At 43.8% G+C, this 16,054-nt stretch overlaps 1 protein-coding gene across 1 annotated transcript in view; it reads left to right on the top strand.

Moving 5' to 3' along the window:
* The window catches only part of LOC137347208 (contactin-associated protein-like 2), a 1,554,138-nt gene that overhangs the window by 489,981 nt on the left and 1,048,103 nt on the right, over nt 1-16,054 (top strand). The window contains exon 11 of the mRNA XM_068011439.1: nt 5,515-5,634. Within this exon, the coding sequence (XP_067867540.1) occupies nt 5,515-5,634 (120 nt within the window). The remainder of the gene's footprint in view (nt 1-5,514; nt 5,635-16,054) is intronic.

The raw sequence follows: 16,054 nt of genomic DNA, 5'->3' as shown, positions 1-16,054 counted from the left end.
GGGGCAGGATGTCAGAAATGCTCCATCCATCAATATTGGCGACCACGCTCTGGAAGTGGTTCAACAGTTCACCTACCTAGGCTCAACTATCACCAGTAACCTGTCTCTAGATGCAGAAATCAACAAGCGCATGGGTAAGGCTTCCACTGCTATGTCCAGACTGGCCAAGAGAGTGTGGGAAAATGGCGCACTGACACGGAACACAAAAGTCCGAGTGTATCAGGCCTGTGTCCTCAGTACCTTGCTCTACAGCAGCGAGGCCTGGACAACGTATGCCAGCCAAGAGCGACGTCTCAATTCATTCCATCTTCGCTGCCTTCGGAGAATACTTGGCATCAGGTGGCAGGACTATATCTCCAACACAGAAGTCCTTGAAGCGGCCAACACCCCCAGCTTATACACACTACTGAGTCAGCGGCGCTTGAGATGGCTTGGCCATGTGAGCCGCATGGAAGATGGCAGGATCCCCAAAGACACATTGTACAGCGAGCTCGCCACTGGTATCAGACCCACCGGCCGTCCATGTCTCCGTTATAAAGACGTCTGCAAACGCGACATGAAATCGTGTGACATTGATCACAAGTCGTGGGAGTCAGTTGCCAGCATTCGCCAGAGCTGGCGGGCAGCCATAAAGACAGGGCTAAATTGTGGCGAGTCGAAGAGACTTAGTAGTTGGCAGGAAAAAAGACAGAGGCGCAAGGGGAGAGCCAACTGTGCAACAGCCCCAACAAACAAATTTCTCTGCAGCACCTGTGGAAGAGCCTGTCACTCCAGAATTGGCCTTTATAGCCACTCCAGGCGCTGCTTCACAAACCACTGACCACCTCCAGGCGCGTATCCATTGTCTCTCGAGATAAGGAGGCCCAAAAGAAAGAAGAACCTTGCTCTACGGCAGCAAGGTCTGGACAACTTATGTCAGCCAAGAGCGACATCTCAACTCATTCTTTGCTGCCTCCGGAGAATCCTTGGCATCAGTTGAAAGGACTGTAACTCCAACACTGAAGTCCTCGAGGCGGCCAACATCCCCAGCATATACACCCTACTGAGCCAACGGCGCTTGAGATGGCTTGGCCATGTGAGCTGCATGGAAGATGGCAGGATCCCCAAGGACGCAGAGTACAGCGAGCTCGTCACTGGTATCAGACCCACCGGCCGTCCATGTCTTCGCTTTAAAGACGTCTGCAAACGTGACATGAAGTCCTGTGACATTGACCACAAGTCGTGGGAGTCAGTTACCAGCGATCGCCAGAGCCGGCGGACAGGCATAAAGGTGGGGCTAAAGAATGGCGAGTCGAAGAGACTTAACAGTTGGCAGGAAAAAAGACAGAAGCGCAAGGAGAGAGCCAACTGTGTAACAGCCCCGACAACCAATTTATCTGCAGTGCCTGTGGAAGAGTCTGTCACACTAGAATTGGCCTTTATAGCCACTCCAGGTGCTGCTTCACAAACCACTGACCACCTCTAGTTGCTTACCCATTGTCTCTCAAGACAAGGAGACCAAAGAAGTATTATTGTAGAAAGACTAAATCGGATTGCCAGGTCTATAAAATGTAGAATGAAAATATTTCTGTTTTTGTCCCATACCTTTACATCCAAAGCAACTACCTTGTTAAAGTCACGTGCCAATGGAAGGTTTACAATAGGACATCACAGCATCCTCCAATACTTATAACAGATTTCACACTTCTCACTAATCTCTTTTATTGGCCTCGTATATTCTACATCAACCACACCTTCATCCTTTAACAGGGTTTTTGATCTTTGACAAGTAGGGTGAGAAAATTGTCTATGTAATTTTAAGACAATTTCCTTTTTTCCTCTGATTCTTATCACTTGATGTCATTAATACATGTCTAACACTCTGATGAGAAAGATCAGGTTTTGTTAAGAGGATACAATAATTTCCTGATTGAGTAAACTGCATATTATTCACTACCTTCCAAAAATAATTGCCTTATCATGGTCAATACAAAGTTTCATTTGTGCCTATTTCATGGAAGGTTTGCTCAACAGCAAATGTATCTCACCATAGACTATATTGATCTTGATAAACTGGCTTACTCTAGCTATTTAACATGGAATTGCAACTCTCTTTAGTGACCTCAATGTATTTTCATCACCAAACCTGAAGCAAGTAGTATTCCTTAACCATGCATCCATTCTCACAACTGAATGAATCTAGCTAACATTTTAACCAATCTGTTCCACGTACTGTCAAAGTACAAACACTGTCTAGTGCAGTGCAGTTGAATGATTCCACCACTAACACATTCATCACAGGACTACAATTCCTTGTGACTAGTACAATTTGCTTGGATTTATCATTATCTTAATAGAGACATGTTGAAGCTTTTCACCTTGCGCTCCTCAGGACAAGTGCAAGAATAACCTTGACAGTTAACTGTCAGTCACCGTAAACTGGTGCATTCGCCATGGCAACGCCTCTACCAATCAGAGTTCACTTGTCAACCAGTCAGCACTCTCTTCTTATGCAGTATAAGTTGTTGGTTTCCCTTACATTGGTTATTCTTGCAATTGTCCTGATGAGTGCAAAACGAAAAACTTCGACAACATGTACCTATTTTCAGCAATTCTCAAGTTCTGTGCTACTAAACAACCATTATCTTAATCTTCTGCCTCAGTATCCTCTGTGTCATGTGTCGTTTTGAGGATCTTGCCTCTCCACATTGGGCAGTTCATCACATAATGATACTTTGAGTCATACCCGAAGCACCTATTAACTGTTCCTTTCTGTCTTCTGCTGTAATACCCAGATCTGCTAAAGGTGCTTTAATCCTCATTCCACTTGTCTGTAACTCTTCCATTGTACTGACACCTGTGTCCAGCATACGGGCCATTTGGAAATCTGCCCATCACTGAGTCCTCTATTCATTGTGTCACCGCAGAATGTTGTATCATCTATTCCACCAAGGCTGCAGGAATTGACAGTTTCCCCAGGAATTTTTTTCAAAGCAGCTGACATCTGATCCAACAAGGAATCTTTCTCCAAGAGCCAAACATCAGTTAGAACCAGGAGTGTGTCCATATGTGACACCTTAGCACAAACCAGCAATTCAAATGTAAGCACTGAACCAGGGATCTCTAAATTGAATTTCCTCAATCTTTTATACAGTCTGTTGAAGTTCATGATATATTACAGACAGAGCTAAGTGATGCCACACCATTGGATCAAATCAAAGCTCTGCAGTCCTGTCACATCCAGTCATGAATGGTGGCCAATAATTAAACAACTAACCAGAGGAGGAGGCTCCACAAACATTCCCATCCTCAATGATGAGGGAGCCTAGCACATCAATGCAAAACACAAGGCTGAAGTATTTGCAACCATCTTCTGCCAGAAGTGCCAAGCGGATGATCCATCTCTGCCTTCTCCTGAGGTCCCCAGCATCACAGATGCCAGTATTCAGCTAATTCAATTCACTCCACGAGATATTAAGCAACAGCTGAAGGCCCTGGATGCAGTAAAAGCAACATCCCAGCTGTAGTACTGAGGGCTTGTGCTCCAGAACTAGCCAAGCTGTTCCAGTACAGCTACAACAATGGCACTTTGCAAAATTGCCCAGGTATGACCTGTCCACAAAAAGCAGGATAAATCATCTAGACGGGCAAGGGCAGCAGATGTATGGAAAGTTTCCCTCCAAGTCATACACCATCCTAACTTGGAATTATATCACTGTTCCTTCACTGTCGCTTGCTCAAAATCCTGGAAGTCCCTCCCTCACAGCTCTGTGAGTGTACCTACACCACATGGACTGCAGCAGTTCAAGAAGGAGGCTTACCACCATAACTGCAATAAATGCTGGTCCTGCCAGTGACATTCTTATCCCATGAATGTGTAAAAAAACTTTCAAATCTTTTAAGTTACTGGAACCAAAAATCCAATGAGATTCCACTGGTGTCCCACTGAAGCCCTGGTGGGATCCCAGTAGAGCCTGCTCGGAAAATGGTGGAGACCTGGTTGTACTAGGTCTCTGCCATTTCCAGTATGCATTATAAAGGACAGAACTTCTGCATATCCCTTACAAAGTAAATTTCGATAACTGAGGCTTTAACACTTTGAAATTTAATTCACTCCTTTAAAGTCATTGTTTCTTTAATACACAAGAAGTTTTATTTTATTTTACCTCCAATAAGCATTGCAAAATGACCCAGCATTATTTCACCACATTTCAAATGCTGTTAATGTACTTTCAGAGTCACTTTGTTGTTCACCCATTGAGGTTTTCTCTGGCTTTTAGTTTGTGTTTTTTGATAAATATATGGTTAATAAAGGCATTCTTTTGATTTAAATTAGTTTTTAGATCAGTATTTTTGTGCAAGCCTGATATGTTGGCTGTCACACAGACCGTACTTTGTTAAAAGGCACCAACAGATCTAGGGGTGCAGATGATGCAATAAAACATGGGAACAAAGTGCAGAATTCTGTGATTTACTCGTTACTTCAGCTGACTCTCCATTGTATCATTTGATTTACAATTACAGAGATGCCAGGTCTTTTTTTCACAATGCACTACTGGATGGCATAGTGTGTATATTTTTATCAGTATTTGGAGTAGCACATTGCTATTTATTGTCATAAGTTTCTGCGTCTTACGTAAAAGTAGGTTTTGTTACAAAACTGTTTTCAGTTCCAGCCAAAAGTAGTGCATTTTTCACATTTGTTATCCAGACACAAATGAAGTTCTCATTTATCAGTTTGTTGCTCAATGAAATTATACATTGATACCCCATTTCTTTAAAATCTGGGTTCTTAATTGAGATTGGATATTGCAGTGGGTTACTTTTACCTCTGGGAATGGGATTTAAATCCAGTCTGCGGTGATATTCTCATTTCTTTGCCAACTGTTAAGTCCTATATAAATTGAGTTTGAGTAGCTTCAGCCTAGTTTCTACTATACACAGCAGCAGAAACTATACAGTTTCAGAAACAGTTTACTATTCAGTGCTAAATTGACAATATTATTCTGAGATGCCACAAGGGAAACTGGTCTGAAAGATGTCATGAGAAATATCATACTGATCCAGAAGAGTACACTTCTGAGTTTGCGGTTAAGGCTCGTTCCTGAATAGAGAAATAGAGGAAGCCTTAGTTTGCATGTAGTCTGCACTACACCTGATCTTGAAGTATTTAATGCTGACACTTTGCAGTAAAAGTGGAAAGGTGTTAGCGTTTTGGTATCCAGAATGAATATCACTTAGGCAAACACACACGTTCATCAAAATATGCCAATTTAAAAATTCGGAACTTAGTATCTGAGTAACAGTGGAATATGTATGCTGTAAAGCTGTCCCAATACTGTGGATGTTATTCAAATAGAACACTCTCCCAGCTGTTAATTAGTGAATGTTTGAATGAATCTCTCCTGTTGTATCAAGGTCGTTGCCTTATTTACTTTGTATTTTTTAATCTCATCTTGGCAGCTTGCAGTGTTTATTCAGTTCTTTTAAATTACAGAAGGGTTTCAATTTAACTCAACTTGTGCTCTGTTCCAGCTATGTATGAACAGTCCTGTGAGGCATATAAGCATCTTGGCAAAACATCGGATACTTACTGGATAGATCCTGATGGCAGTGGCCCACTAGGACCATTCAAAGTCTACTGCAACATGACAGGTAACATAATAATGATTCTGTACCAGCATCAAGCTTCCTGACACATATGCATGACCTTGTATAACCTTCCACTGTAATCTTCAGTGTTCTGTTTAATCTGTTATCATTTCTTATTGGTTTGCCCTAATGATATATTGAAAGAATCTGGATAGTTTTTTAAAAAGAAAAAAAACTTAAATTTTCCTTAATTTCTCAACAGAAAATATTAATTGTATACTGAAGTAATTAACCATGGGTTCAGCAGATGACCCATTCTCACCCCGGAACATGATGAAGAGTTTTTATTTTAGACAGTATGAAGTGTCAGGCTGGTGGTTCAGCTGCAATTCACCTGCATGAAAAAAAGCCTGCCATCCTGTTACCTCACTTGCAATTAATTATATTTTTTTAAATAATTTTTTTAAAACTTACTTATTTTTCTTTGGTGGATCTCAATATTAACAATCCTCACTCACATTTCCGAATTAATTTATACAGCTCCTTTAATAGTTATTTGAAACAACCATGGAGGAAACTAATCTTAATAGTTCCAGACTAACAATTCATTCTTGCAAACATCAAAATAAAATTGCAAACTAAATCATCAAAATAAAATATTTTGCACATAAATCAGAAGTAGATTCCTTTCTTTTAAAGGACATGTGGATTCAAAATAAAGACAGAAAATGTTGGAAATGCATAACATGTCAGTTAGCAACTGTTAGCAAGTGAAAAGAACCGCAACATTTTAGGTGGAACCTTCCTTTGATGGGGCAGAGTTGAGGGTTTCTTTGTCGAACTGACCAAAACAATAAGGGGAACAGAGAGGAACAAATAAAGCTGAAGTATAAAGTATGCTAACTACTGTCATAAAAGGCAGCTTATTGATGCATAGACCATAATTGGATTTTAAGATGCTGGAAAGAGGTGTAAACCAGTGAATACTATAAATAGGTCATCTCAGTCTGGCATATGGAACAGCAATGGAAAACAAACATAAATTGAAGGGAGAATGATGTAATATGCATGGCACTTCTTGAGAATCCAGCAAGACAATGGGGAAATCAGATAACATCAGAAGTTGTGTAGTTGATTTTCAGATTAGAGGGCTCAACTTGTCCCAGACCCTGTTCCTGATATTGTGTTGAGCATCTCTTCGAACCCAGGAAATTTTCAAGTACACACAAAGTCTACTAAACTGGTTCAGGACAAATCTTGACAGCTCAATCACATCCAGTCGAGAATGGTGATGAACAATCAGGCAGTTAACATGGAGGAGACTCCATGAACATCTCCATCTTCATCCATTGCAGAGCCCAGCACTGCAAGAGACAAGACTGAAGTGTTTGCAAGAGTCTTTGGGCAGAAGTGTAAAGTAGATGTTCTTACTTGACCATCATAGATGTCAGTGCCCAGTTAATTCTGTTCACTGCACAGGGATAATTTCACCTTTACCATCTGGGCGGCAATGTCAAAATGGAACAAGTTCTATAATGGGTAAGCAATTCATTCTGCATATTACTGCCCATACAGTGATGGTGAACCATATCCACCATGTGACATTAAGAAACAGTCGAGTGCACTGGTCACAGCAAAGACTTTGGACCCTGACAACATCCTGGCTGTTGTGCTGAGGACATACACATCAGAGCTAGCTGATCTCCCAGCCCATCTTTTCCAATACAGCTATGCCACTGGCAATGGCATTGTGGGAGATTGCCCAAGTACATTTAATCTACAAAACATAAAATAAATCTTACCTGGTCAAGAACTCAGAATCTCCTGTACAATGAGTCATTAGATTTCTACAGCCCCACTCAAGGTGTTCATTTCTTCAAACAGGACTTTTGACTTTAGCCTATCAGCCCCTTCTAAATCATCTGTAAAATGATGGAAGGATTTATCAGTAGTTCTTGTGAGCAACACTTACTTGCCAGTAACCTGATTACTAGGTGTTCAGTTCAGGTTCCATTAGAACCACGCAGCTCCAGATCTTATTACAGCCTTGATCCAGTTGTGGCTAAAAGAAGTGTGATGAGAGTGGCTGTCCTTAACATCAAGGCAGTATTTCATGAAGTATAGCACCAAATAGCCTAAGCAAAATCAAGGGAAAAACCTTCGACTGGTTAAAGTCATACCTGACACAAAGGAAGATGGTTGTTGGAGGGCAATCATTGCAGGTTTAGGACATCACTGCAGGAGTTCTTAGGGAAAGTGTCCTTTGCACCATGTCAGGTTCAGGTGATGACCATCTTCAACAAGAAAAATTTCAGACATCCTATCCTGACATTCAGTGGTGCCACCATTGCGAAGTTCCACACCATTAACAGCTCAGGGGTCATCATTGACCAGCAGTTTAACTGGACCAGCCACAAGAATACCATGTCTACAAGAGCAGGGAAGAGGTTGTATACACTGGAACTGAATGGCTTACTGCTCAACCACACCACCACCCTCCACCACCCCCCAAAGACTCCCTCACTCTAAAAGGCTTAAGCGAGGAATGTAATGGAATACTCAGCACACAGCTGGCTGGGTGCAGCTGCAACAACATTGAAGAAGCTCAATAATATCCAGGACAGGAGTTTGCTGGATCAGTACCCTTACTGCTATAATCCAATTCCAGACCCTCCACCATTATCACACTGTACTAGTCTGAAGTATGTACCATCTACAGGAGGCACTGCACTAAATGTACTTGAAAGCACCTCCCTCCCCTGTGACTTCTCCCACCAAGAAGGTCAAGAGCAGCAATATCATGGGAACACCATTACCTGCAAGTTCCACTCCAAGGCACACCATCCTGACTTGGACATATACACCATTCCTTCATCGTAGCGCAGACAATATCCTGGAACTCTCTACCTGATGTGATTATGGGACTGTCATCATCAGAAGAACTGTAATAGTTCAAAAGGAAGACTCACCACCACCTTTCTTGGGCAATTAGGGATAGACAATAAATGCAACCTTGCCAGAGTCACCACATCCAAAGAACAAAAAAAGGAAACCATGCCAAAACCTGTGTTTTCCCTGTAAACATGACCCAAACTATAACTTCAACATTTTTACAGATTGTCATGTTAACACCTATTGCTGTGAATACTGATGAGAATCTGTGTACTTGAAAACATGTTAGAAAAAAAACTATTATTGTGGTGAGTGGCAGAATGAATGCAGCCACTTGTACCTTTTATTTTTCTCCTTTTCTGAAATATGTGTATGATTCAGCCTCTGCACGTAAGATGTTAGAAAGAAGAACCACTATCATTGTGAGACAGACACTACATTTCATTACTGCCTCAAAAGAAATGCCTTTCAATGTGCCCAGAGATAGGGAAATGAATATATAGAACAATTTTACCCATAGTCTAATTGCTCAAAGATATAAAAAGAAAAACTGTGAATCCTGGCAATATGAAATAAAAGCACAAGATACTAGAAATGAGCAGTAGGCTGATCTGCATTTGTATGAGAAAGATGGATTAATGTTTCTAGTTTAAACCTTCATTGTAATCCTTTCCTCTTCAAAACATGAAGCACAGTTGTGCTGAAGTGTGAACCTGACATTCTGGTCTGAATTTTACCAGCCCATTGGATACAGGCTGGGAGGTGGGAAGAGTGGTAAAATGGTGACAAAGGGCATCCGAAGGGAAGCCCAGCATCTTTACACTGCAACTAGATATTATCAAAGGTGGCTCGGCTGGCAGGAAGAGGTTGTGCTGGAACGCAGTGGGAAGGTAATTAAGCCTGTTAATCAGGCAATTAACAGCAATTTTACCAGGCTTTTCTACCTTTATGACAGGTGCATGGGAAGACCAGAGCTTCAGAATCTCAGCTAGAATGAACTGGGGACATAGCGGGAGGTCAGTGTTGGCTGTAGTCAGCAGCCTTTGCAAGCAGTAGCATGTCTTGGCGGGGAGGGTGGGACTGCGTGCACAGTGGAAGTAGTAATCGGGAGCAGGGGCTAACTTGCCTAGCACAGTGGGGACATTCTGCTTGAGTGCCCTCTCTGACTTGACACTTGTATGTACAGAGCAAGGTCCAGAGAACTGAGTGCAGATATTTGCAATGGGCCTCATTCGCTGAGGCTTCGAGACCTCCTGTGAGGAGGAGCATCAGAGAGGGATAGAGCTGCATCCACAGGCAGCGGAGCCGTAGCAACCAGAGGAGCACCAGGATTATGAGCCTGGAAGGGGACAGGGAAGAGGAGGGTGCAGAGGGGCTTATATGCAGAGGACTATTCCCACCAGAGAGGGTCTACCGTCGGAGAGTCAACTTCCTGCAATTGTTGGAGGAGCAGCAGCATTGCTGAAGACTGTGCCTCTCCAGTGAGGCGGTCACCGAGCTGTGTGCCATGATTGCAGATGAGCTGTGCCCTATGGGAAGGGGCGGGCACCCAATGCCTATCACATTGAAGGTCACCATGGCGCTGAATTTTTAAGCCTCAGGATCATTCCAGGAATCTTCTGGAGATATCTCCCAGTCTGCGGCTCATCACTGCATCTAGATAGTCACCAATGCCATGTTCAAGAGGGCTAGCTAGTAAGTGCGCTTTCTCACCGATCCAGACAGACAAGCTGAGAAGGCCATAGGATTCGGAGCCATCAAGGCTCCCACAGAACAGGCAGCAGCCTTCAACGTCAGGAAGGACTTCCACTCGCTCAATGTACAACTGGTTTACGGCCACCACAAACGGATCCATCAAGTCTGTGCAAGGTTCCCGGGAAGCAGCCACGGCACCTACATACTAAGACAGTCCCAGGTGCCCGACCTTTTCAGTGGTGCATCATTGCACAATTAATTTAAGACGCATACACAGCAAGGTGACATTTAACATCAAGATATTAACCCATGAAACCCATGTGCAGCTAGTTGGACTTTTTCACCCACTTGAGGGTGCTCTTAATTGGTGCTGCTACTGTGCTGTCAGCTGAGGAGAAGGCAGTCTGCTGAGCTTTCTGCTTCGTGGCTCTCAATAATCATGGCGGTCATCCTCTTAGTTGCCTGAGGCGTGGAGGGCCCCGGCATATTGAGGTCCTCCTCCACAGGTGCAGGAACCCTCTATGTCTCTGCGGCTTTGTGAGGCACAGGTGTCACTGTCAGAGGGGCTAAGGAGCCGCCGTCCACCCCAGGAGTACCCTGAGAGGAGCCGCCTACAGACAACTGACCCTCTTCCTTATCAGGGCATGCTTGGCCCTCCCTGATTACTGGAGGAGTCCGAGGCGATTCGTTCCCCCTCTTACCCAGCCATTGCTCCACAGAGCTCATGCAGGTGGCAATGGTATACAGGTCTGCGTGCATCTCCGGCATCCACTGGGTGGTTTTCTGGATATGGCTCTCCATGAGGATCGCCAATCTCTCGATCGAGGAAGCCGTGCGTACACACGCCAAAGTCATGGCTGCACTCATGGCCTTGACTCCTCCATCATTCATGCATGGGTGCACATAGGCTCTCGAAGCTCCGCCACATGTTCCCACATCTCATGTTGCAGCTCCAGTACCTGCTGCCTTGTTGATGACTCCAGAGGCATGTCATCAGCCTGAAGTTGAGCATCGCTGCGCCCTCCAACAGTCCTCCGAGTGTGAGTGGCCTCAAATGTCATTGTTTCTGTCAGCTGTTCAGGCATGTCTGTGCTGTGCTCACCAGGTTGTGACCCCATTACTAACCGTTCACAATTGCTCACCAACGTGAAAGTATCTGCTCTTGTGGAGAGTGCGGGGACTAATGTGATGGTGCACCCTTTGAGATATCCTTCTCAGAGGTGGGGGTGCTGTCGCTCAGGATCAGTACTGGCTGCTCTTGTCTATGACCTACAAGAATTTTAAGGCTGATGAGATGGCTATGCACTTTTCAACATGTCCTTCTAACTACTCGTCATCTGGAACTCTATGTGATCAGTGGTGCACACATGAGTACTATACTTTGCGCTCGCCAGAGGGTCTCCTGCACCCAATCATTAGGCCACTCATGCTCTTGGGGATCCGCAACCATCTCACCATCTGCGATTGCCTTGCCTGCCTCTATTCCTCCCAGCTCCAACACCTCTTCCAACAGAGGTGTGAGGATGAGCATGTAGCGCATGCTGCCTACAGTTCTTTATATTTCCCTTGACTTGTGAGTTCTCTTCTGCAAGCACATGGAGTCCTATTGTTACTCACCTTTCAAAGAAATACACGACTCCAATGTTGGTGGCAGCCTTACTGTCCAATGTGGTACCACAGGCAAACAGCACTGGCTGTGCAGGAGTCACCTCTGTCTTACCAGTACCTGGCACAGAGTGACTGACATGCATCTGATTGCCAATTCTGATGCCTGGGCATTTACTCTAACTGGATGGGCAACCCCTTCTCCAATATTATGTTCATCTTCAATAGCATTTATGGCTGCAGGCTTAATGTTATGAGTTGTGTTTGATTGCTCAGTGATTGATTTCTCTGTTTGTAAGACTGCTCTCTATGCAGTCAATCAACCCTGAGGAGCATGTTTCCAAAAGTTAAACTAAGACATATCCGGGAAGCAATTTGAATAAAGCCTACACACACAGAAATCGTGAGTTTAGTTTCTTCATTCCTGTGGTACAAAACATAATATCAATGCGACGAAGATGGCGAGTAATTTAAATTTACTGGCTCCAGCGCCTTTCCTGTCTTTGCCGGGAGATCCTTCCATTCTGTGGGATAGATGGATTTCTGGGATTGAAACCTACTTGCTTGCTATGGGTATGTCTGGTATGGATATAGCAGCAACCCACAAGAAGGCGATACTCGTGCATTGCATCGGAGCAGAAAGCCAGTATGTATTCGAGCAGCTAACATATATGTCTACGTTCGATAAGGCAGTAAGTGCTTGGCCCAAACAAAAGTCTGATGATTGAATGATACACGTTCCACCAGAGATGCGAGGGAAATGGTGATCCCATAAAACACTACGTGGCAGCGTTGTGTCAGTTGGCTTCTACATGCAAATTTGGCACACTAACTAATGAACTAATTCATGACCAACTAATTGAAAAAACTTAGAAAAAAAAATTAGAAATGGCAACTCATGGAGAGTGATGATTGGACTTTGGACTTGGCTGTCCAATTGAATCAGCCATGTTAGATTTGAATATGTTAAACAAAAATACACCCTCAGGCTCAGGGTCGCAGACACACCATGCCCAAACAGCTCAAGTGCAAGGGTTACAGACAAAGAGACCTCAGCAGGCTCATCAGCACGTAGCCGATCATGTTCAGGCACCCTCAAAAACATGCCCAAATTGTGGGTGTACCCATGGATTCAAAACACCATGTCCGTCACGAGGCAAAAAGTGCAACTCATGCTCAAGAATGAATCACTTTGCAAAGCTATGCAGGTTGTTGAAGAAGAAGACTTTGTCAGTTCGACATGTGGATGAACCTATTCCTGAGAGCGAAATATGGTATGTGTATATTATAGTGGACAGTAAACTGCCGGTCTCAAATATGGGGTCACTTCAAGGATTATACAGTCACGATAGAGGACATTTCTGTGTTGCTGCTCATTGATTTTGGTTTGAAAGTATCTATATTGAGCAAAGACCTCTACCATAGCTTTTTTTCACAACTTACTCTCACATCTGCGACAGACACTCTTCAAGCTTGCAATGACTCGATTATCCTGGTCTTCGAAGTGATCACAGTTCGAGTATGCTCCAAAAATGTCAACCTGGACAAGCACACATTCTATGTGGCCAAAGGTAGGAGCCTTATGGAGGTAGTCCTGTTTGATAAGTTTGGCATCAAACTTGCAGACCTAACTGGAGTACACATTAATGTGATCAATGATACAAACTATGCACAACGGTATCCTTCCTTATTCACCCTGATTTGGGGAGGTTAAGGGATACCGTCATGCTCCTTATGTCGACAGGTCAATTCCCCCTGTTTAGCAAAATTTGAGATGGTTGCCATTTGCAGTCCATGTCGAAGTATCACAGGAGGTGAAACGACTGGAAGCAGACGATGTCATTGAGTGAATCGACTCATCCCCATGAATATCAAACCTCGTCATTGCACAATGTAAAATAGGAGAACTTAGGCTATGTGTTGATCTCAAGTTGGTCAACAAAGCAATTATTCTGGGCAAGTATCCACTCTCTATGATCCAAGAACTATTGGCATAATTTCACCCATTCTTCACAAAGTTCGAGATGCGGCGGAGCTATCTTCAGATACCACTAGCGGAGCGAAGCCGATATCTCACAGCCTCCGTAACACACAACAACCATGTTTCATTACTGCAGAATGTTCTATGGACTAAGTTCAGCACCTAGAACGTTCCAGAAGATTGTCTCTTCACTCTTGTCAGATGTTGAGGGGACGCTCAGTCTTCTCAATACTGCATTGTCCTTGGAAGGGACAAAAGAGAACACAATCGGAGGCTATCCGCAATGCTCACTTGACTTTCAGAACACAATTTGACACTCAACAAGGACAAATGCACATTCGGGTCATCCGAGATTGACTTTATTGGGTACAGAGTGACAGCGGCTGGAGTAAAGCCTACATACGACAACGTCAAAGCCATTCATGTGCTTCCGACCCCATCGAACATGAAAGAGATGGTTTCATTCCATGGCGCTACCAACTTTTATCACAAACTTGTGCCCCAGTATGCTGAGATATTGGAGCCTCTTCGAAAGCTACTGCGCAAAGATGCACATGGGAACGGGTAATCACACAGCAAACAGCATTTGATATGTTAAAGGCAAAGATGGCATCTCTGTCAGTCCTCATGCATTTCAACCCAAATGCAGAAATGTACATCACAACAGACGTATCAGGAAATGTGAAAGGAGCTGTACTCTCATTGTGCTTGCAGGAAGCGAACAACTGATCACGGATGCAACAAGCCCGTTGTCTGAAACTGAACACAAATACTCCACTGAAGAGCGAGAAGCTTGGTTTAGTGAGCAAGTCTCTTCCTGCCATTCCTAGGGAATTGGACTTGCCTCCGTTCCTTTACAGCCTGGAGAAGTACCTCCAGGTAGGCGTCATTGAATCTTGGAGAGACCCTTGATCAAACTTCATCCATGTATTCACTTTGTGCTGCTGCCAGAGCTCTTGCGCTGCTCCCTCCAGGGCTGATGCACTATCCTGTGCTTCTGGCTGGCTTTTAAAGATAGTGCCAGCGTGTCAGGATCCGAAACTTCTCCCACCCACATCGTCTCACTGGCTGTCTCCCCTGCCTTCCAGCCTTAATTGGCCAGCCCTGACAATATCGCGCACACAATGCCCTCATGGCCATGCCACCCGCTTTCGGTCCTGGCGACGATATTTGCTTGCTGAAGGTAAAATTCTAGCCTCTCTCTTAGATGTAGACTGACTTACCGTGCATTTTTCTCTATTGTTTAAATGCTGCAGTGGTCTATTCATTACATTTTTAAGTTAATTTTAGTGCATGGAGAAGAGCATTATTCCAAAATGACTTGTGGTTGAATTGCCCATGAGTCATAACTGCCAGGCTGTATTTCATGGGTTTCAATAGTTCTCGAGTAGATACCAGCATGAGGCACCACTTGAGATCAAAGCATTTCCTCAGTGTGGAAGAAGAACCAGTTATCAGTTATTTCACCTTGTTTGATAAGATTACGAAGTGAGCAGCATCAAAAGAGTTGGCTGTATTTTGGCCATGTCTGCACACTTTTGGCAGAAACACAGGAGTTGCTCTAATTGCATTTCAATGTTTTTGCTCAGCCAGAAAGTTTCCCACAGTAATTCTTCACCTGGTTTCTCTCCCAAACAGTATAGTCCCCTAAAGTTTGGAATATTCTATGTTGAAATTCAAGTATGTTGCTTACCATTGCCTGCTGAACTGGGAGGTTGGCATTAGGCCTTTGGAAAACACTGTGCTTGTACATGGCAACCCTATATAAATTCATCTGGTAATTTGTGTCCCAATCAACCCATCGGGTCAGTTTAGTGAGACAACTGTCCTTCATACTCTCCAAGTTCTTCCTCCGAAAATGAATCACTTCACAATTCTCTGCATTGAACTTCATCTGCCACCTGTCTGCCCATTCCACCAACTTGTGAATGTTCTACACCATCATCTTCACAGTTCACAGTGCTTCCATGTTTCGTATCATCTGAAAACTTTGAAATTGTACCCTGTACACCAAGGTCTGGGCAATTAATATAGATCAGGAAAGGCATGGGTCCCAACACTGATCCCTGGGGAACTCCACTACTAACCTCCCTCCAGCCCGAAAAACATCCATTAACCACTACTCTTTGTTTCCTGTCACTCAGCCAATTTTGTATCCATGTTGCTACTGTCCTTTTTATTCCATAAGCTACAAGTTTGCTCACAAGTCTGTTGTGTGACACTGTATCAAATGCCTTTTGAAAGTCCATGTACACCACATCAACAGCATTGCCCTCATCAACACTCTCTGTTACCTCCTCAAAAAACTCC

The sequence above is a fragment of the Heterodontus francisci genome, chromosome 2 (genome assembly GCF_036365525.1).
Source record: "Heterodontus francisci isolate sHetFra1 chromosome 2, sHetFra1.hap1, whole genome shotgun sequence".
Taxonomy (NCBI): domain Eukaryota; kingdom Metazoa; phylum Chordata; class Chondrichthyes; order Heterodontiformes; family Heterodontidae; genus Heterodontus; species Heterodontus francisci.
The sequence above is the reverse complement of the archived record's forward strand: the minus strand, read 5'-3'. Positions and strand labels throughout refer to the sequence as shown.